This window comes from Rhipicephalus sanguineus, chromosome 5, assembly GCF_013339695.2.
Source record: "Rhipicephalus sanguineus isolate Rsan-2018 chromosome 5, BIME_Rsan_1.4, whole genome shotgun sequence".
Taxonomy (NCBI): Eukaryota; Metazoa; Arthropoda; class Arachnida; order Ixodida; family Ixodidae; genus Rhipicephalus; species Rhipicephalus sanguineus.
In genome coordinates, this window is record NC_051180.1 from 110,662,385 (window position 1) to 110,685,067 (window position 22,683).

At 45.2% G+C, this 22,683-nt stretch overlaps 1 protein-coding gene across 1 annotated transcript; it reads left to right on the forward strand.

The window, feature by feature from the left end:
• The first annotated feature begins 3,759 nt into the window (after nt 1–3,759).
• Nucleotides 3,760–20,482, forward strand: LOC119392932 (uncharacterized). Its single transcript, XM_037659840.2, has 3 exons — nt 3,760–3,843; nt 12,095–12,256; nt 20,151–20,482. Exons 2-3 carry the CDS (start codon nt 12,107–12,109, stop codon nt 20,466–20,468), a joined length of 468 nt encoding a protein of 155 aa, XP_037515768.1. The 5' UTR covers nt 3,760–3,843; nt 12,095–12,106; the 3' UTR covers nt 20,469–20,482.
• Nucleotides 20,483–22,683: the final 2,201 nt, after the last annotated feature.

Sequence of the window (22,683 nt, forward strand, 5' to 3'; positions counted from 1 at the left end):
CAGCAGTGTCTAGAGAGCACGTGCCACCTACGCTCGTGAAGGGCGAGCGCTGCAATAACGAAAAAAATCTAACGCGCTGCGCGAGAGTAGAGCGAACAGATGATAATTAGGGTGCCTTGATGCGCGTTTTGTTGCGCGTTTGGGGGGCGCACACATCGAGGCACACAATGATAATGATTCGATCAGACCCTCTGGCGGTATAGGCAACACCAACCTAAAGTAATGGTGGCGTTGGTATAGGACTCATGCCTCTGGTATAGAGAGAAAGCGAGGAAGAAGCTTGAAGGTGAGTAGCCTCCTTATTGCTTAAAAAAAAAAAAGAGACATTCCAAACCATTTCGATTATCGCAGTAAGGTACGGATTGCATCGTGCTGCAGTGAACCTTCGTTTCAGTCGTTTACTCCCCGTACATCTCTGGAATGGAACCACGTTCTCTCAAGTGTCCCAACCATCATTGGCAACCTTTTCCGTGAACCATTAGCTAACAATGTATTACTAGCAGAATTATTCTGTTACCTGAACTCACTGGACTTGCTTATATAATCTGGAGAAACATTGTGTTACCGGAATTCACTGCGCGTTCTGTATACCTCATTTACTAAAACCGCCCCCTCTTCAATGTCATTTGACACTGGAGACGTATTACAAATAAATAAATAAATGAATAAATAAATAAATAAATAAATAAATAAATAAATAAATAAATAAATAAATAAATAAATAAAGTCACCTTGCCTCAACACAAAATAATACAAAGGGGTGGAACTTAATGTGAAGGATCGAGTTCACGTGAGGAAGGAAGGAAGGAAAACGGGAGAGAGGAAAGACAGGGATGTTAACCAGTTTGACATAACCGGTATGCTACCCTGTACAGGGGGAAGGGATGGGGGAGATTGAAAGAAGAGTAAAGAATGAGAGAAAGAGAGGGGAACACACACGCACACACATAACTTCACAGCGCAGAGCGGCAGTCTTGTGCGGTATGCGGCATCATTAAAAAGTCTACAGCCGCTCGTGTAAGCCTGTTGTCCTTAGGAATTTGAGCAATGCCTTGGTTGCTTGAATTCTGGATGACTTATCAGGATGACATTGTAGAACTGTTTCTAGTGTCAACGGTCTGTTGTGAAGACGAGCGAGAGCGAATATGAGGGATCGTCTCTGCGCATCGTAGCGAGGACAGTCGCAGAAGATATGCTGCAAGGTCTCCTCGGTGCCGCAGGCGTCGCAAAGAGCGTTCTCGGCCATCCCTATTCGAAACGAATATGACTTCGTGAAAGCCACTCTTGGCCACAAGCGGCATAGCAGAGCGGCCTCTCTTCGGCGGAGTCCAGATGGTAGTTGAAGTCGCCACAACTCGTTGAGGTGGTGTTGCCGATAGTTTTGGCTTCTTGAGGCATTCAGTGTTGAGTGCGAAATATTCTTTGCGATCCTTTGAAGCATGGCAGCGGCATCAGACCTTGAAAGGGGTATAGCCTCTTCCTTGTCGCCTTGCAAAGCTGACCGAGCAGCATTATCGGCATGTTCGTTGCCAAGCACGCCGCAGTGACTTGGCAACCATTGAAATGTCACTTGGTGTCCCTTCTCGAATGACGTATGAATGAGGTGTCTTATCTCGAATACCAGTCGTTCATATGGTCCACGCCGCAGGGCTGACAAGAGAGATTGTAGGGCTGCTTTGGAGTCACTGAAAATTGACCATCGCTGCGGTTGTTCGCGATTGATAACACAAAGTGCAGCGCGAAGAGCTGTCAGTTCAGCAGCCGTTGATGTTGTTGGGTGGTCGGTCTTAAAGCTAACTGTTACACCTTTCCTAAATTATACAGGCTAGTATACATATTACGATGATTGTTTTGTGTGTCAATATAGTTTTTCGCTTTTATTGGCCAAAGATATGCTAGTATGCTGGCACGCACGTCATTTGGCGCTCAGTGTACAACAAATAACGTGCGTGTATGACGATCACGAACTAAAGCTGCATGACGACGTGAATTTTCATGAAGAATATGAATGACCTGATGCAAACGTTGTGAAGAAGTCTAAGAAGTCTTTGTCGTTTCATTAGTATGCTATAGTACACCAGTATATGTACAAGTATGCATGAAAAACATATGATAGTAAGAGAAATGTCATCCAAGGAATGAGACGATTTGTCTCAATGCCAAGCATAGCGGCGCAAGCCTCGCTCCTCGCTGACTGCCTCACATAACATCGATTCCCAGAATGCGTAGGAATTGTCAAATTTTTTCTTGATTACGCAATCATTCTGATTTATCTAACCAGCGTGAGTACGAGCTTACGTGTGTCGCAGTCAAAGGACGCACCAACTTATGATAAAAACAGACAGCTTGTACTCAATCCTCAGCCGTGACGTAAGTTTGTATAAGTGGTCTCTGGTGCCACCGTCAGCGTATGAAACCGCGCCGAGCAATATGGCGGAAACCGCGGACTGTATACGATAGCGCTCCTCGTGGATGACGTCACGTGTATATCCCCGGTAGCAGGACACCGCATTCTTTGCGCTACCTACATATTCAGTACACTAAACGGAATTGGGCTTTGCATTATGAGGGATAACGCAAAGAAAACAATATACGCAAGGTCATAAAGAAAATCCGCGCGGAAAAATTGCGATGATTTCTACACAAATCACACATGCCTGCAAATAAAGAAGCTCGGTTGCGTCCCCTTGCCTGACGTCAAGTGTAAATCGCGGACGTTCGTGTTTTTAGACGTCATAAAAAATGTCGCATTTGAAACCGATGTTTCGAAAGTGCTACCCGCATTTCGGCTTCGCTGGGGCGCAGAACAGGTAAGAAAACATTGAATTTTGGTCCCACCGGAAGGTTTTGTGCAAATCTATGGTCAACAGCGCAACCGGTCGCCCTTAAGCGGCTTGCATTATACGTGTGTGCGCACGTGGATTCGGTTGTCTTCGCACGAGCTATGTTACACGCAGTGTACGAAAGTGGAACAAGGCGACAAAAAAAAAAAAAAAGCGGCGGCCGAGAAAGAGAGATACCTTTCCTTGCTTCGCTTTCCGCGCGATGTTGTCGGTCGAGTCAAATGTACACGCGGATACCTTTTGTAGGATATATGTCGATTAGAAAAAAGTAGCACGCCACGCGCACCGCAGCTAAAAGAAAAACCGAAAGGAAAGCGTGAAGGGGACGCAAGCCTGTTTGAGAAAGCTGACGGAGAGAAGGACAGTATAGACACTGCTAAACGAGAGGAAGAGAAGGACGGCGGCCAACGAAACGCGCTTACATGCGCGCCCACTTTGGGTAAATTGGGAGATCGCTGGAATCCGTAAATCCTGAAGAAAAAAAAAACAACTTTCATTTCAGAGTGAAGGAGGACGCTCTGGGTTCACTTTAACCGAATGCCCGCCTCGAGGTTGGCGTAATCCCTTCGCGGGGCCCGGTGTCTGACGCGATCCAAAGAAAGTATTTTGCGTGCAACGGCGGCGGCGGGGCGGTCGCATAAATAACGCGCGGTCACCTTCCCTGGAAGCGGCGGTGAATAGATTTCGAGCGGATCAACTCGGATTTAACCACAACGGCCGCTGCGGGGTGGGCGGATGGTTTCAGACTTCAAGATGACATGCGTGAGCGGTACACGGGCGAGAGGTCTCTGCAGGAAAAAGAAGAATGCTGCTGGTCCTGCGTTCTTAGCATCAAGGTTCACCTCCTTCTGCGAGCGCCCCAAAAGGGATAAAAAGGACAGGTTCGGAAAGCGGCGCCAGACTCTGCTTAGTCAGCGCTTGCGACGAGTGAAGGAGCCCCGTTCGCGTCCAGTGTCGTAACCCGGTGCGACTGTTGGCGACGTAGACCGAGTGCCTCCACGTGAGTGTTTTAACTCGTTGCGATGTATCTATTGTCTGGTTGTGTCTCACATGCCACATTTGCGAGAATACCGTAGTTTAAATGCGAGCATTCATGAAGAGAAAAATAAGGCAAAGCTTCCCCGAAAGGACGAAGCAATGAATGCGACAGCAGCAAATAGGAATGCTATACGAAGTAAGGCGAGCAGCTAACTCCCTCAGGATCCGATATCGCCTAACTCTCCAAAACGCTGACGTAAGAGAATACGGCCGCTCCAAGGAGCGAAGTGTTTTTGTGCTGCCTGTTGCTCCAGCACGAAGTAAGCGGAAAGAACACAGCACGGGCAAGTGTAGGAGCCGTCTACGGATGTCTGTCGAGATAGCACGCGCGACCACGCCCTTTTGATCGAAGTTCGCAATAGCTGCCCTAGCAACGCAGCCCCCCCCCCCCCCCTCCGGCACCGATTCATGCTCCTTCGCCCACGGAGCCGGCCCGCGTGTTTGATGTCTGCTTAAGTCATGCCTTTCTGCAGCCTTCGCAAGCTTTCACGCGCACATAGAACATAAGACGCGCGGGGCGATATTATTGATTCGGACTTTATAAGAAACATGACGGCGACGGGAAACATGCACCTCGAATGTCCATATAATTGCTATCGCGATAAAATAAACTTGAAAAGCATTTGTGGTGAACTTACCAAACGGGGACAGTCGTACTGTGCGAAGCATGTAAAGGAGTGAGGCATGAGCAAAGCGGTGCACATCCCTTATTTTCTTACGTTGTTAGAATAGGACACCAAACCACCCAGAGGTCGAAATTTAGTTGTAGCGTTGCAGTTGTGCACGAGTCTACAGCGAACGCTACTGGAGTTATACGCGATTGCTCGTTTCTCTCTTTCCGTCGCTACGCTGCGTTCGTCGGCTTGTCTGTCCACCTCTCTGAGCGCCGTTCCTCAGCGTCCGAGGTGAAAACGCAAGGAGCACGTGCATCTGCTAGCAGAAAACAGGTTCTTGTTCACCTATTGACAGCGTCTGTTGCCCGCGATGTCACCTGATCGGACAGGTGACGTCACGATGGCTGTTGCGTACAGCGGAAAGGCATGGAGGGGAGCACGCGAGTGCCTGTGGGTGGTTTAGGAGACCTTTAAAACCTTATTGAGAACGTTTTCCCGACTTATGTCGGATATCGGTCTTTGTGATGACAACCCAGATACTGCTCCATAAACCCCTGTCTGTATCAGAGAAAGTAAGAAAGAAATGACGAAGATGAGTAATTATTGTGTTTCGCTTATTGGAACCCAATAACTAACCCTCTACTATAATTGCCCGCAGGCGCTGTATGATTTCAGTATCCATCATTAAATTAAGGTCGGTTTGTACGTTCTTTGTTTGGAAGTTGTCAGTAACTTGAACACGTGACCCCCTATACATGTGGCGAAATTCTTGAGCTGCAAGCTAAGAAAATAGATTATATTCTTGAGAGATTGAACGCAACGAAGCAATAACCTGCGTTTGAATTATCATGGTACACTTGAACTGGGTGCTGGGCTCCTTCATTACTTACATTCTCAACCGTCTACAGAAGGCATTAATTAAGAGGGACTCGCGACGTCTAAAGGCTCGAACGTTCGCTTTATCCCCGTCTTCGATCCGACAGCTAAACGCAAGAAATAGGTAGTCCGTACGTTTTCATTACCAAAATAGTCATTACCAAATACTGCAACGTAGCCGGCGGCTGCCTGTCATGGCTCACAGTCGACACGTAGCAGACTGCGATGAAATGCAGTTGTTATCTTCTTGTCCACACCGTTTCCTCCGTATGGACGAGTGAGTCGGGGTCAGATGGAGCAATACCAAAGCCCGGGGCTAGCATCCCTAACTGACTTAGGCAATCCACTCCGCAGGGTAGAGAGATAATGAAACCTTCGTGTTTTCGCTCGCGGCTGGGTCTGTCAGGAGTACGCGGAAAGATGTTCTTTTGGTAGACATCAACACTGTATGGTATGCTGGGAAGAAAATAAAAACAAATGGCATGATTGCGGGGTCATGCTACCCGAGTCGCTTGCGAAATGGGAACCGCGGCTTCGAGAATTGTGCAATTCTGTTCCCGTCATGCAGGTCGTAGAAATTTAAGATTGAAAGCCACAATAAAGGAGCTTTTACATTAGGGGCTCCATTAGTGCTGGCTTTTTAAAGCGGCTCTTTCGTACGTTGCGTCTATCGCTCTAGCTGCTCGCAGAAAAGAAAAGTTCTTGGGTACTGGCCTAACGCGACGTCCCCGTGAGTCGATGTAAAGGCGTTCCTGCTTTTCATTAGAGACATCGGGTTGAACGACACACCATGACTCTGCACTGGACAGTGTTTCTGTATTGCTACTCGTACGCTGACATTGCCCTTATGACTTTGTGGCACCTTCGTAAAATACTTTTTTTATTTTTTTCTATCCTTTGATGCTCCCTTTTATCTTGCCAACCATACATCTTCTCTGGTTAACCTTCAATGTCCTTCATTTGCCCTTCTCTCTCCTTCTCTCACTCTGAAATAAACGACTCCTAAAAAAAATCTCAACAGTGAAGACACCCGCCTATAACTTAGCGGCTAAGATGTTGCCCTACTAATTTCGAGGATGTGGGTTCGACTCTAGGCCGCGGGCACCACTTTACTATGGTGGCGACATGTACGAAAAATACCCTTGACTTAGATTTAGGAACACTTTAATGAACACCAGGTGGTGGAAATTATTACGGCGTGTCTGATAATCATACCCTGGCTTTGCCGCGTAAAACACCACAATTTAATTGTTTAACGGTGAAGTTATAGCGATGTATTTCAGCCCTAAACCGCATCAGAAACAGACTGAAATTTGTGTTCTTGTGCTATATTACACATAAATTAGATTCACGCGCCTTAAATGAATTTGAGTAGAGTCATTGGCTTAGTTAAGTAATTAAGATTAACTACATTGTTCAGAGGCATCGCTAATTGTCATGACGCTAAACATCCAAAAGATACACAGGCGAAGTTGAGTTGGGATAGAAGTAATTTCTGAGTGCAGCGTAATAATATTGGCGTTTAGGGATTCAAATCCTTCCCATGGCATTAAATTGTTGGATACACGCGGGTCATTGACTTCTGCAGGCGTAGGAATCGCGATGTAGGAAAACAAGTATTGCCTCAGAAAAGCTTGTATATCTTCGCCAAGATCATTGCTATGAAAGCATCAAAGTAAATTCCGGTAATCTTTCCATGTTAGAGAGAGCGCAGTCAAGGTAACGTCAAGAATAAAGAGGCAGAAGAAAGAAACGTTGTATTCTGGGAAGCAATATACGATGTCTCAGATTGCGCAGTGTGAGAATAATAGCGGGACCCACTTCAATCCTTAATGAAAACAGCGTTATTTCTCTCTCTCTCTCTCTTTCTGCGCAAGAGCACGAATGATACCTAGGGTTTAGTTGGTTCGCTTAGCATTATTTGAACTTTTCCTTTGAAGGTGGGGTGAGACTTTGAAAGTGAGTTTCAAAATTTGGCTCTACAGCAGGGGTAAAAGCTATGGCCATAAAATTTGCCAGGAATTTCGGAGATAGGCGCAGGTTGCATTGGAGCTGAAATTTAGTTTTAGATTGTAATTAGCGTTGTTTATTTTTGATTTTTTAATTATTATGCACATATACTTTTTAAATGCGAAGCATTTCTTAGCGAACCACTGGCACTTTGAGCGTTTCTATCTATCTATCTATCTATCTATCTAGCCGCCTACGTCTGGGTGCTCTCATGACGGCCTCCTTAACTTGGTGTAGACCAAAATTTGCATGGGAGGGTAAGAGGATTTGACGAATATGATTGTCTGGTCATGACATGAATAACGTTAAAATCTTGTAGCGTACGTCATCAAACCCTTTCCACTAGACACGTGTGGCACATACCCGTTTACCACGGGTCGCGGTGTACGGGTATGCGCCACAGGTGATAGACAGTTTATATCTACCCAGGAACGGCGAGAACACACATTGGTAACTTAAATCTAGAGCGTTAAGGAAAACCAACATCGGCAGCGTTGGCTCAACGAATGGAAAGAATAAAAATTAGGATCCCAGCAGGAATCGAACCCAAGCATTCTGCGTGGCGATAAGAAATTCTACCACTGAGCCACGCCAGGTCTATAAACTGGTTTGGAAAGACAGCCTACGCAGGCGTAATATCGGTGCAACGTCAGTTGTGGTTGTGGTGCTGGCTATCTAATTTTACAAGAAAGCAATAAACAATACATGGTACTCCTACGATGTGTACTCCTACTATACAGGCGTCATATCAGATTAACGTCTGTGGTTCCAGTGTTGGCTCCGCTTTTATAGCAGTCTAATAAACATTACGTTAGTATTCCTATGATTCAGCAAGCTATATTGAAGCACTGCTCGAGCCCGGAGGAATACATTAAGGAAAGTTACGTATGATATCCACATCACCGCACCGTAAAGTGCACTTCGTCCACCAGAACGACGCATTGTCCTCTTCATTTCTTACGAGGCTAGGCGATGGCCTCATGCTGACCGAGGATGATGCCAGATTGATTGACAGCCGCTTTGTAGACTAGGCTACGTAGGCCGCATACGCCCAGGTAGTCTACGAAAACGACAAACACCATCCACTGATGTTGGCCTACATAGCACTATCCAGGCCTACCAGCCTCGACGGCCTATACTTCACCAACGCGAAGGGTGGCTTCAGGTGTTGACATGTCGCCGGCTCTGTCGACAGACAATTTGTCGACGAAATCACCGAGGCATGCACGAGTTCCCAACAGCTCTACTATACGACATACTTCTCTACACATGGACCCCTTGTCACCATGATCACGACCGGATCCTATAACAAGTCATGACCAGCTACTGGTGCTCACTGATCACGGTGATGATGCCCTTGTTCAAGAACTGTCAAGAACGTCTTGCACACATGCACACGGGTTCGTGAAACGTGTGTGCGTTCTCGGGACACGTATAAGCACTACATATCAGCTTTCCGCTTCTGGTGTTGGTTATACCCACGTTTCCATTGGCAGCGTTACCCAACTGTAAACAACTGGCTATATAACACATATGCGGCTATTCAACATATATATATGTGCATATACAGTTTATACAAATCTTTAGCGCCATTTTGTAACGTGTCCCTCAGTAAAAAAGAGTTCCGCCACAGTCACCTACCCACCGCATGCTTCGCGTAACATCGACTCCCACGGTACGTGGGATCTGCCGAATTTTTTTGTTGGGATCTACTGTCTGCAGAGCATTGAAATTTTGTAAAGTGATAGCTATCAACGCTTTATAGAAGTGCAACTAAAACTGAGAGGGAACAAAAAACAGCATATTCTGTTATGTTTTTTGTTACGTTTGTCGATGTATGGAAATTGCCATTATGAACGGTTTTCCTTATACTAAGAAATACAAATGCACCCGGGCTACTAGCTCTGGTGCTAGTTATGTGAATGCCAGTAATTAGCACATGCAACAGATTTTTAGCTAATGCGTTATAGTTCTTGAGAAAAAGGTGCACGATCTTCCAAAAGTGCTCTTTTGAGAACCTCGCATAGATAACATAGGGGGTACACCTACATTTCCTGTCAACGTGTTGAAGAAAAATGACTAAAAATTATTTTCCAAACCACGAGTACCCAAGTGTGATAAGTTTTCTGAAAGATAAAGACATTCTCTATCAGGCATAGCATGGCAAGAACTTTATTATGGTCCAGAGAAACTACGGCCCCAGGGCAAAGCCCCCAGGCTAGGTAGGTGGCTCCGCCCACGTAGGCACCGGTAGGCCAAAGGCTTTCCCGGTGGCGTGAGCTCTCCGGACGGCCAGGAGTTGATCTTGGAGGACTTCCAGTGGTGATTTAAAAATTTCAAAATGAAATGTTTTGACCAAACGAAGTCTCACACCACCTTAAGTCAGCTGTAGGTTCACAACGATTTCCGCCCGGAACTGGATGACTTGCCTTAATACTACAGCTTTTGTATAAATTCAGAAGCCTTATTTTTATTGCCATATATTTCTTTTACGAGAAGAATGGATTTGTGCTTGGCCGGGAAAATCAAATGCATCGCGCTGCGAAGAAAGGGAGAGTTGCAGCGGACGTCCACGAGACGTGAAACTCGTGATGGTGTTATAGGCTGGAAAGATTACCGGCTTGTGAACTCACGCATTTAGCTATTTACAGCCACGGCAGCCTTTCGTACTAATGTAGAAAGACATGGTATTAAATACAGTATTAAATACGAAAGAAGAAATACGGCATCAAGTCTACGTGATCAAATATGGACACCACAAATAAAAAACAATAAAAATACACGGAATTTCGGTATCAGCGATCACTTATTTTGCCAGAGACTTGGTTTTAAACCACTGGGCACTCGGTGAAAATAACAAATAATATTCTGACAACCTAGAATTAAAAATTTAAAACTTAAGAATAGGCTATAACTTCAGCGCTGTCGGTGCAGATGTGAACGTGCTATAGAGGCTCCTTAAAAAAGTCTTTCATCCTTGACAAACTTCCTCTTTCAATAATGCACAACAAAATTTTAAGGACTGTATTTCATAGCTTACTATGTGTCTGATTGTTCGATCACCCAACGATAAGTAAAAAAAAATCAAAAAGAAAAAAAAAACACGAGTAAAGCGATAATCATCTCGAAATGCACATCGACTATTTTCAATCCACGATCGGTAAATTATTACATATTATAATCTTCGCAGTATAAAATGCGAAGCATAGTCCACTTACCCTAATTAAGTATGAAAGCCAGCAAGCTCTCTTTGCTTCGCGAAGCTGGTATATTGTACAAGAAAAAAAAAACTCAGCGCAGTCCGTGTACGATGATGATGCTTTAGAAGAACATTGGACCGAAAGGACGTTACAATTCTGAAGAGATATAGTGGGTAAAACATATAGTTGGTACAGGCTACTGTTCGCTCAAACAAGGATGGTGCCGTAAGCACCAGAGACCGTATTGGCAAAAACATCTTACGCTAGAATTATTCCTAATAGAAATTTTCAGCCAATCGTGAGGCTGGGAACATCATCAACAATGCTGGCTGGCCAATGGCGAATACCACTGGCGAACGGAGAGGTTTGTGAATTCAGCCCCTGATGCACTGCACATTTTCGGTATCTGTATTATTGCGTCGAATATTTTTAATAGAATAATTATCACCCAACATCTATATAGAGTAGGAGGTAGGTCGATGATCTCCAACATATTATTCCTTTGCGACACACATTATGATGTACTGTGTATAAATACGTGAAATTTACACAAGTTGATGCCAAAGTTCTGGAAACCGAAATTAAAGCAAGTGGAAATGATAGAATAAATTAGTGTATTTTAGAGCACTTAACTGTACATACAACGTAATAATTAGTTCGTTATTGTACAGGCAGTCATGCTATATTTCTTGATAAAACAAATTCAACGGCCCACTCAAATTACAAGCGAAAATTTGTTGGCAGCGAACATTTATAAGAAGGTAAAAAAATATCTTGAAATTCCTGCCGAAACACCCCACTTCCAACGTTTCCTTAAACACGGTACTGCCTTCACTAAAGCGATCGCGTGTAGCAAAATATTTCAACCGGAACTTATATGAACGAACTCTGGGCAACAGGAATGCCTAATTTATCATTATCTCAGTGTCTGTGGTCTCTTTTTTGCCAGAAGTGCACAGAAATGGCAAAAGTAACTGGCGTCTCCATATGAGAACGCCTTGTGGCAAAGGGTTACTCAAGATTAGTGCTTTCTACCTCTGGTCTTGACTGCCTTGTTTTATTTTGCTAGGGTGCCCCCTAAGTTGTTTGACCATGCCCACTTTATATCGAAGAGGCGACTGTTGGGTCCCCTCTCGTGCCAATGCTCCCTTTTTGACAAACAACTCCAGGCTTTGCAGCGTGTCTTAGTAGACATGACGATCGGCCTCTTACAGAAGAGTATAAAAGCTTCTGGGAGCGTGGCCTTACAACTCATCAGTAGAGAAAACCATACGATCCAATTCGCAACACGTGAAGGCGGGTGATTCAAGTCCCCGAGTGTAGGTATGCTGAACCATGCTTGCGAATCATCTACAGTCGTGTCTATCACTCTTTTATACTTCACTATTCTTCCTTGCCACGTGTAGGGCAGCATGTTGGACAAGTTAGAGTTAATCTCCCTACCATTCTCTTCTTAGTCTTGTCCAGTTCATAAGTAACCAATGTTTCTCTCCCTCCCTGTTTTGGTCGACAGGTGACGAAGATAATGAGTCGCCTGGAGCGGTACTTGACACTGTCCGCGCTGATTCTATTCAACGGTGCTGACCGCTGCTTTGCCGAGGATGCCGCCGACAACCAGGACCTTTTCGTCGTGAACCCGGACCCGGCCCTAGGACAGTTCTCCGCCAGTGAGAAGGTAACAGGACTACGGGAGGTCACAAAGTGTGCATCCCACGCCCGCGTAACGTGGTGTCCGGTAGACAGGTGTTTATCTGGGGATACTTATTTAGCGGTGTGAAAAAGCTGGGCTAGTGTGTGAGGTAGACCCTTTTCATAATCCACAAGTGCGCTTCCCTGCGCTGCATATGAGCCCAAATAATGTCCGTTCTTATTGCGCTACGACAGGAGGTGACGGAGGTCCTAGTTTCACGTGCTGAGGCTTGTCTATTGCGCGTTTTGATATCAAGGAGCTGAGTCTACAATTTCCGCGTCATAGCTCGAGTGCGCTTGAACATGCTGCTTCCAGAAGTGACTAGCTTCTATTAGTTGAGCTAACTGCATTAGTTGGACAAGGAAAGCTAGCTTTACAATTATAAAAAAGATATTTTGCATAGCTAAAGGACAGTGCGACAGAAAAGACGCACCGAGGTACTAAAATTATTTACGAGTGCGTCTTCTACATCTACGTAGAAGGGAAATGTGGCAGGGAGGAACTAACGCTAAGCCCATGCGTTACCAAGAAAAAATTGCCGTTGTTTAACGCGGTTAAACCAAATTTGTCGAGCGATAGGTCCATTTTGCGAGGCACTCCGCGCGAACGAGCAGGTGCTGCTCACGCGAACGGCGCAGAGGCGACGCGGACGAACTAGACGTGCAGCTCGCGTGCTTTCGTGGTTTTGTTTTTATTTTTTTTCGCTCACCCGACGCCGCAAAGCCAAAATGGGCAAAGTACATGTGTCGCGTGACCTTGACTGAGCTTGAAGGTGAAAGGCATGCACAAAGTGATTTTTTTTCCGGGTTTTTGTCTTGGGTAGAGCTATCGCTATAGAATGAGTATAAGAAATGCGAGTCCGTGAAACTGTACACAAGCTGAATGTTCGTCGAGATTGAAAGGCAAGAAAAACATTCACGCTCCGTGATGACATAGCTTCAGATTATCAGCGGCCACGCATTCCCAATATTCTTGGCCAGTATCTTGCCAGCCACCTTTCGCCAACGTCAATTTTCATTTCAGAAATTATAGAAGCTTCAGCGAAGAAGCAAGGAAGTCGAGAATAAATATCCTGAATGCGAAAATCATTTCTTTCTGCAGGTGCATATTTATGTGTTAGTCTACTTGATATATTTTAATGGTGTTTACGAGTAACTTGAGTGAGATAGTTCACGCCGTTATTGAAGATTATCTTGGTCGAATATAACAACAATAATAAAAAAGTGTCCTTGGCAAGCGATATGGCGGTGCAGGCTCGTCCTGCTTTACGCCTAATGTCGTCGATAATAGAATGGCTCAATATCGGCAAGAAAGATGAACCGAGACTGCTTCTGGTGGCTCATCGGGCGTAACCGAAGACGTTGATGACCCGTTTGATGAGGTTTCTTTGGTGATATAAGAACGATGAATGATTTACAAAAAGGCTTGAAAGGCGAGCAAATTACTGGGATGGTCGATAAGAAAGCAAATTATTGCCTTACACAATTATCAAAGATATATAGAAACTGAAAAATATCTATTCATTTCGCATAATATTTGTTGATGCATTTTGGAAATCGCAAGAGCCGTTAGTCTAACGAGAGTTTCGAAGGTGATGAGGTAAAGGAGGGGTAAGGGCGATGTAACAACCCCTTACCCCCTCCACCCGAAAAAAATAATCTCTCTTGTGACATAATACGGAAAGGCACTTGCGTGAGCAGCTCAAGCTACAAAAAGACCCAATTGTAGGATTCCTGCTCGCAAAACAAAAGTAATGTAAAAGAGTCGTACCATAGAGCACTTGCATGATGGCTCCCCAAACGGCGCCCACGTGAAGAGGAACTCAGAGTGCTCAGAGGTGTCCAGGTTCCCCTCAAGCTGCTCAATGCAGCTTTTTTCAATTCAATTACTAAGGAGATCACTCCGGAGAGCATGACTAAAATGATCGGATAAATAAATTTCACTTCAGAAGGTACGGCTTCGCCACCTATATGCTGGGCCGGCCTATTGATGGCTTATGCAAAAGAGGAGCAAAGCAAACCTACCAATACATAAATAAAACAACAATTGACAGATGTCTCTCACATCTTTCTATTCAGATAATGAAAAACTAAAAGCAAAATTGTAGTCAGTGGCCCCACCCTCTCTCTCCCTTCACTCTTCAATACAACTTAACGCAAAAAGTAATATATGTCACATCCACAAAAAAAACATAATAATATCGCGAATCGGCTGAGTGGGTACTGTGGAAATTACACGCATCGCTTCACAAACAACCTCAAATATAGCGTTTAAATAAATCCTAATAAATAAATAAAACCTCAAATATAGCGTATAAATCCTAACACGGAAAGTTGTTTTGTCTAGAGATCCGTGCATACATGCGTAAGCGCGCGGATGTTTGAATTAAGTTTGGTGTTGCTTCCGACCACAATACCTTGAGACAGTGCTTTGGGGAACTTGTGCAGGGGCGGCTTTTTAGCGGCCTGCTGTGGTGGCCGCGTGGCTACGACGTTGCAATACTGAAGTGTAGTTTGTGGGTTCGGTTCCTGGCCGTGGCTGCTGCATATAGATGGGGGCTAAGCGCAGGAACGCTCGTGTACTATGACTGTTAATGAACCACATGTAGCCAAATTATTGCGAAGTTTCCCGCTATGGCGTGCCTCATATTCTGTGCGTGGTTTCGGCACTCAAGATCTGGCCGTGTAAATAAATTTCGAAATATCCTAAGTTAAACTATTTACTCTTGAATTGTTCAGGTGTTTGCTCACCCTTGTAGTCACCCACTGCTTAAGACTCTTCCCGAGAGCAAATTATAAAGTATAATTGGATAAGGTGGCCTAAGTGGGAAATTTTCCATGAAAGTAGTAGAACACAATAAGTTAAGCAAAATTAAACAATGCGGACAAAAAAAAAATTTCAAGCGCAGCAATTTGAGCTTCTAAGAGAGCTCTAAACTTTCTGAAAGCGTACCATAGTCGTTCCAGATTTTCTCTGCATCCAAAACAATAAAATATATAAAAGAAAAAAAAGCAAGAAACCGATGTCAGCTTCACTACCGTCATTGACAAGCCAGCTGTTAAGGCTGGTTCAAATTATATGTTCGTCACCGCAGATTCAGCTGGGAACATCGGACGCAGTTGTCATTCTTAACTGATTACTACTTTCGGCGTGAATCAATCGAATTATAAGAAAGACTGAGTGCAAAAAAAATCACGGAAGAACAATACGAGCGTCGACTTCAACATCCGCGAACCATTTAATCCGGATTGTACCCAAAGCCAACTGTGATCTTGAAGTCCCCAAGAGGCGCAGACAATGGAAAGAAATCCCGCAGATTCGGTAGTTTCTCCGTTCAAAACCAATCTCGCGACCATATTTATTCACTCATTCCGCTCGCAAAAGAAAGCAATAAAGAGCGACAGAACGTAATCTTCGTTTGGAACAGCGACTCCTTCTCGTGTTCAAGACATCGCAACCCCGAGTGCTTTTTTGAATGACCGAAGTGTCTGCGGGGAGAACGGAGACGTGTAATGGAAACTGCCGGAGCAATTTCCGCACGCAGACATTTTGTAGTTACGACTGTTGGCGCAACATGCATATTTTGGCACACTTTGATTTTTGTACATTTAGTTTTTTTTACATTTTTAGCAGTTTCATCATTCGTAAGTTTAAAGTTACATCAGTCCTACAAGCCAAAATCATAATTATAACTTTCGGACTGCAACTGCGAACTTTTTTCTCGAAGGTGGTGACCTACCTTAAGGTGCTTTTCATGTTTTCTACACTTTTCTTCTGTATTTGTTCATTGGGTGAGCGGCACAACTGCATGACGGGCAGACCAACGCCTCCTATAAAAGAAAAACTTGGGCAATGGCAAATGATTCAGGGAAGGGTGTTTCAGCTCCACTAACGTGAAACCTGTGGAGGGGCGAAGCATGCAGTGCGGCCCGCGTTTCCCACAGCAAAATCACAGCTAATGGGCATTGATATACAGAAGAAAGATTAGACAAAGAGACCCGCAGTCTGCTTTTAGTTAACGTGCACGCTGCGAATATTTATTGGAGAGCTTGAGAATTGGGGACCCAAGACGCTGGGCCCCCAAGCTGCGTTGGGCAGCCTGCTCTTGCGTTCGGATGATCAGCAGAGTTGGAGATTTTGGCCAACGCAGGCGGTGTTGGGTCAAGCGCACGGAGCGCCACGCGTGACGAAATTTAAAATCATGCGAGACGCGGGCCATACTGCGCCGTGGCCCGCACTGCGTCTGTGTCTTCTCGCTGGTGACCCAAGACGCCTTGAGGCCCTCGCTAGTTTTCAATTTTTGCGTCCCGGGTCAACGCGAGCGCAAGAGTCAAAGAGTGGCTTAGGTTCTACCCATGCGCCCTGGCGGCTCGCAAGCGTCTTGGGTCCCCAAGCTCCTTGGGGCCCCAGTTCTCAAACTCTCTATTGTTCAACTGCGCACAAAAGACGTCTCCCACCGGCACTACATTGGAGGTCAAGATCCAGTGCCTATCTATTCGGGGTGGCCCCTATTCGGGGTGGCCTCTATGAACGGTTGTGCAGCGCGAGCAGTCGCTTTTTTCAATCAAGAAACTCCCTAGCAGACGCTGCCTGCGTCAGCGTTGTCTCTCGCGTGCGAGGGCGCGTTCTCGTTCCTTGCGAGCTGGTATTTCAGCGTTCATCACAGAAAGAGCGTTTCCATAGTCAACGCGCGCCGTTCGCTCTCTCTCGCCACACGGCGAGCGCTGAGATGGTGGCGCCCTCTCTTGCGCTCAAGCAAATGAACAGGACACGACGATGCATGCCGAAAAGCCGAGACCCTGAGGTGCTTCGCCCCTAAAAACCTGTCCTGTTTGCGGCGTATTATACCATGAAAGATCACCTGCAACATATTCTAATTCCCTTCTCTCCCTGCAATGTCGACTGTAATGACGTAGTCAGCATTACAGTCGTCATCCGAGAACTTCACTTAATGTGAGATGTACATTAGCTACGAACAGCTATCTTTATTTAAGGCATGTCCTCAGCTTTTTCTACAGAAAAGTAAACCGCTTATGACTTGGTCCACCCACAAGGACTTCACGGAGTTCTCCTTTTTCACAATATCCTTATGACTCCTTGTACGTAGCATGCAGAGACATCACAGTTCGGTGGCAGTCGATTGGGAAGAAAAAAATCACAGCATATCCACGGAGTGAATGATGATGAGTGGGCGAAGCTGCGGAGGTTCATCGGTAAACCGTGAATCTTCCGTGAATTCTGCCAGTACATCATCACCGACGTGAGATCGGGCGCGTTTATACTAAAGGTTCGATGAGTTATGACGACTTGCAGCTCACTTTAATTTTACATGCACGCTGTGAATTTTCATTGTTTAGAAAACCATTGGTTTAGAAAACATCTGGCGTCTTTCGTTAAGCAGCTGGCGTCTTTTCGTTTTGCTTTAGAAACATCTGGCGTTCTTTCGTTTTGCTTTTACAAAACATCTGGCGTCTTTCGTTGGTTTATTTCATCAATCAACGGCGTTTTGAACAAAATTTTTATTGTTTAATCACGCGCAGGAGAAATCTCACCAGGCACTAACTTGGAGGTAAACAATGGCTGCTAATGGGAATGAGAGACAGAAGAAGTCGGCTTTTAGCTAACACTTACACTTCTAATTCTACTAACGTTTCCTACTGGAACATGCCAATGGCTGCTAATGGGGAATGAGAGACAGAAGAATTCGGCTTTTAGTTAACGCGCAAGCCGCGAATTTTTTATTGTTCAACAACGCACAGGAAAAATCTCCCACCGGCACCACCTTGGAGGTCAAAGCGTAAGACTGGTTACGCACTACGACTACTACGACTACGACTACGACTACGAGGGACGAACGGGTGCCGCCTTAAGGAGCTTCGCCCCTAAAACGAACCCAAGCCGATGGAAAACACGAAAGAAAAGCAAAGTTCCCGAGGTGGTTCGTGAGTTTGACTGGCTGGGAAGATGGAGTGTGTTACCGACGCGTCAACGCCTCGCCAGGTTGCACGTGGCACCAAATGATAGATGCGCAAATTGTGGGAAATCCGAGACCACTATGCATACGTTATTCGAATGCGCTGCTACTAAAGGTGTATGGCACCTTGTTTGACGCACCTTTGGAGTCGCTGTCGCAAAGGATTAACGGCATGTTTGCCCAGTTGATACTCTCGGTGACAATGTACGTGATCTGGAGACGTCGGTGCCAGGCAGAAGCTCGTCGACAACCACATCGTGCAGCGTTCCCAGCCATGCACCGTATTTATAAAATTATTTTCGGATACCTAGTTGACGAGCTGGTAGTGAGTGGTGTTGATGCCTTCTTAAGGCGCTGGCAAGCTCGGTTTTTCGCATTACGTGGGGAGAAACTAGAATTTCCAGCAGCGCCATACTGAGTTCGGAAAGAGAAACAAGTTAGTCGACTCCCCGTGGTACACTCTCCCCTTTTCCTTTCTTTTTTTTTTTTCCTATCACCTTCAGAAGTACGATGCTTTTAGTTAACATGTTTGTTGTTGCATAGCTGCTTGGTAGCGTAGAGTGTAAAACTGCAGTCTGCATAAGATTGCGTCTAGCGTTTGTGTAAGTTACGCTGATGCAATTTCTAAGTATTTACTTTATAAGCGTCTCTAGCGCTTGCGTATACCGGTTCAATAAACTTTCCTTTGTAGGAGAAGAATGCGTTAGCGTTGAGTCGCACCTTCTTAGCTTTCGTTTAGTCACGTCAAGCTTCCCTCTTTCCCTCGACATGACCTCTGACATCATTCACGGAACTTCAGGGCATTCAATCACAATTTTATTTTTACCTCTCTTTTCCCCACTTAATTATCCCGACAAAGTCTACGGCATTACTTTTGACAAGGAATACTGAATACCTCATGGTTCTCATTTAAACTCTGTATTCTTAATAAAGCCTATTGCCTTGTTTTTGCCGCTCTGGATAACGTCTTTAGTTGCGGATAGCTCAGAAAACAATCATAAAATAGTTAATTTTCATAGAACTTCATTTTAGTCAATATTTTCTCTGTTTTTCCGATTTTAGTTTCAATGACAAGCAGTAAGTTTTAACGAGCTTTGTGTCAATGTGTGCAGGCTTGTTTCCGGGTGTGTATGTGCAGCTGTGGTTCGCACAGCCAAGTTGTGGCGTGTCTCAGCTACTTTTTTCATTCAATCAGTGGATGAATTTCTCTCGACTGTCGTAGATAATAACGTTGGTGATTTCTTAATTGCTTTCAATCATCGAACGGTTCTGTTTAGATGTATCGTATATTGAAAGCCGATTTTGCAACCGAGTACGCTTCCTTATTTCTGAACTTTAGATCGCAACTCATATCTATGTTTCTTTCTGTTTCGGTGTTAGCGGCCTCACCAGTATTAATATTTTGCTATTGTACCTCATTTGTTTGTCACATATGTCACTCCTACTGAGATACTGCAGACGACTGACGGTATTGACAAAATAAATAAATAAATAAATAAATAAATAAATAAATAAATAAATAAATAAATAAATAAATAAATAAATAAATAAATAAACGTAGGTGACCCTAATCCTTGACCTAGGCGTCTGTTAGTGGCGCTCGCACACCACCATTCATGTGCCCTGCATTCCTTGAGTTAACATTGCGTTTCATCATGCTGCCGAAGGGGATATCAGAGGCCACGTAAAAAGATGCGCGTAGTTGAGATCTTCTCCGCCAGGTGCCACAACAATCCTAGCTGCTCACAAGAAAACCGTCTGCTCTTTCAATGAACTCATTCGAAGGGCTTGCAAGAGAAACAAGAGTGCCGCTCGGTGCTCATTTCATTAATCAATAAATGTGAATTGTTTATATGTTTGCATGTATAATAATATCAAGGTGGTGAACTTTATTGGGGCACGCAGGAGAACGCGGCTGCTGCGGGTGCCTACGCAGGCGGCGGTGGAGCAGCGCTCGCCGAAGACGACGACGAGCCGTCGTCGTACGACCGGCGGCTCCTCTTGCAGGAGTTGATCGGCAAGCGGGGATTCGGCGAGCGAAAGCGGCGCGGTTTCGGCGAGAAAAAGAAGCGCGGCTTCGGCGAAAAGAAACGAGGCTTCGGCGAGAAGCGGCGTCGCACGGCTGCGACCCATCGCAGACTGCTGGCCGTGCCATCAGCGAGGACACCGTCGGGGGCACGAGTCCTGCTCTTCGAGAACCCTTACGAAGGCTCCATACCATAACCGTGGACTGCAACTCACGAGTTATGGCCGTCCCTGCAGGGAAGAACAAGGTCGAACCTAGAGTAGCTCGCGGAGCTACGTAAATTGTTATATCTAACGATAATGGGCGTGCTCGACATTTCGCCAGCTGTGGCCGCCGCTGAGACGTGTGGGTAACACTCAGCTGCTGCTGGCGACACTTGCCCCTATTTGGGTACGCGAACGTAATTTTGAACAAGGTCCACTTTAGAAGGACCGTACTGCGTGACGACGGAATTGTGATATAATAAAACAAAATGTATAACAGAACAAACGATTTGCCTCAATGTTTTGTGGAACCATTTATAGAAGGCTGGTTATATTAGCCCTGACGAATAAACAAAGTATTCATTTTGTGCGTTACTTCATCGAGTCTCTTGTACTTCATGGGCGAACGCTCAGGCATCTTGGTGAGAATGTTAGCCATAGCGAAATAAATCATACGACAGACTAATAAGTGACAATAGGCTCCTGAGCGGCATATTAAGGCATCATTGCTGTAGGAATATAGCGCTTACACATACACAAGGGAGAAACACAACACACAAGGACAAGCGCAACTACCATGTTTATTCCGTCAACACCCATCCGAAATATAAGGCGCAAATAAGGAATTGATACGATGTTTCCACGCTAAAAAGCTCGTATGAAGAAATGTTGGTGTGTAAAGGCCTGGAACGAGGCATACAAAGGGGGTTATTGGATATAGTAATAGCAGAACTAACCATATCCGCAATGTCAAGCCAATGTGCAGCCTCTTGGTCCTATCCGTGCGAGAACTCATGATGAGTGCGTTTCTTCCTTTTTTTAATAACCATTTTTCCTTCCCCAGTGTGAAGTATCCAACCACACGCCATTGTTAACACCCCTGCCTTCTCCTCTGCTTCCATTTCTGTCGTCCTGTCTCTACTTCTGCGTAAAAATCGTCTCGCGGGCTCCGGAATAACTGTTTAAATACACTACATTGACTATAACCTAGAATCGCATCGTTACATGTGCTACCAGTTAGAAGAAAACGAAGAAATGCGAAGGGAAGCAAATAAGTAAATGATGAATCTCGTGCATAAGAAACAGAATGAGTTGCATGCAACGTGGATACAGTAAAACAGAATCTGTGATAATGTCACGTGCCGTTAGTCATCTCACTCGGTGGGTTCATCTATGAACAATGGGGAATATTGACTATTATCGAAGAATGATATACAGTGGACGGGGAGCGACATCTTATTCATAGCAAAGGCTGAAAGTTTAAGCCTGAGTCCGATATACCTTGCCGTGCACAGTTGAAAAGGTAAAAGCGCGGACGTTTGAGGTGTGTGTGTGTGAACATTTATGACGCGTGAACATTGTTGTTGCGTGGACAATGATACTGTTGTACCAGGATTAGGAATGTGAATGTCCACTGATGTGTAACTTTTGTATTGTTTTATGGTTATTGACAACTTCCAGATGCAAGTTATTATGTAAGAGAAGAGGAGCAGCCGGAGCCATACCTAGGCACCAACCTCTCCGTAAACACATTTAGTATAAAAAAGGGGACTAACAAAAACAAAGAAAACATGGCTGATCCCTCTGTCATAGGAATCGGTCTAACGAAAGTGAAACGTGTCATCACAGACATAGTTGAGCGTTTGTTGTGCGTTGTTTCGCCACAAGGGCGAAGGAATGAATGCTATAGCAACAAATTGTAATGTCACGCGAAGAACGGCAAGCAGCTCGAAACTTGCAACGCGCTGCCCAAGCAGAAAGGACGCACGGAAAACAACATACACAGGATGAGCGCGAAACAAACAACTGTCACAGCTCGAAAGTTAAAGCGCGCTGCTCAAACACAAAGGAGGACGCACGAAACGAATGCACAATTATACACAGGCTGAGCGCGAACTGTCACATTTGTAACTTATTTGTGTGTTAGGAGCACGCTTCGTTCGCAAAAGCGGCCGCTTCACTGAGCGAAGTGACCTTTGTGCTCTCTGTAACTTCAACGCAAACTTTCGGTGAGAGCACAAGATGTACAAACCACATCACGGGATAAGCGCGGGCGCACTAATGACCACGCCCTGTAGTGGCGCGCACTCATCGCAACGCGTGGGGCGACGACGTTTAAAGCGCGTACTTCGAACTCTACGCATAATCTCGCTAGTGATAACGAAAACACACGATGAAGTGCCGCTGATCTCAGAGTACCGCCACCGGC

Coding starts and splice junctions, on each gene's coding strand:
- LOC119392932 (XM_037659840.2), top strand. CDS start 12,107: ATGAGTCGCCTGGAGCGGTACTTGACACTGTCCGCGCTGATTCTATTC. Junction 12,257..20,150: donor AGTTCTCCGCCAGTGAGAAG/GTAACAGGACTA, acceptor TGGGGCACGCAG/GAGAACGCGGCTGCTGCGGG.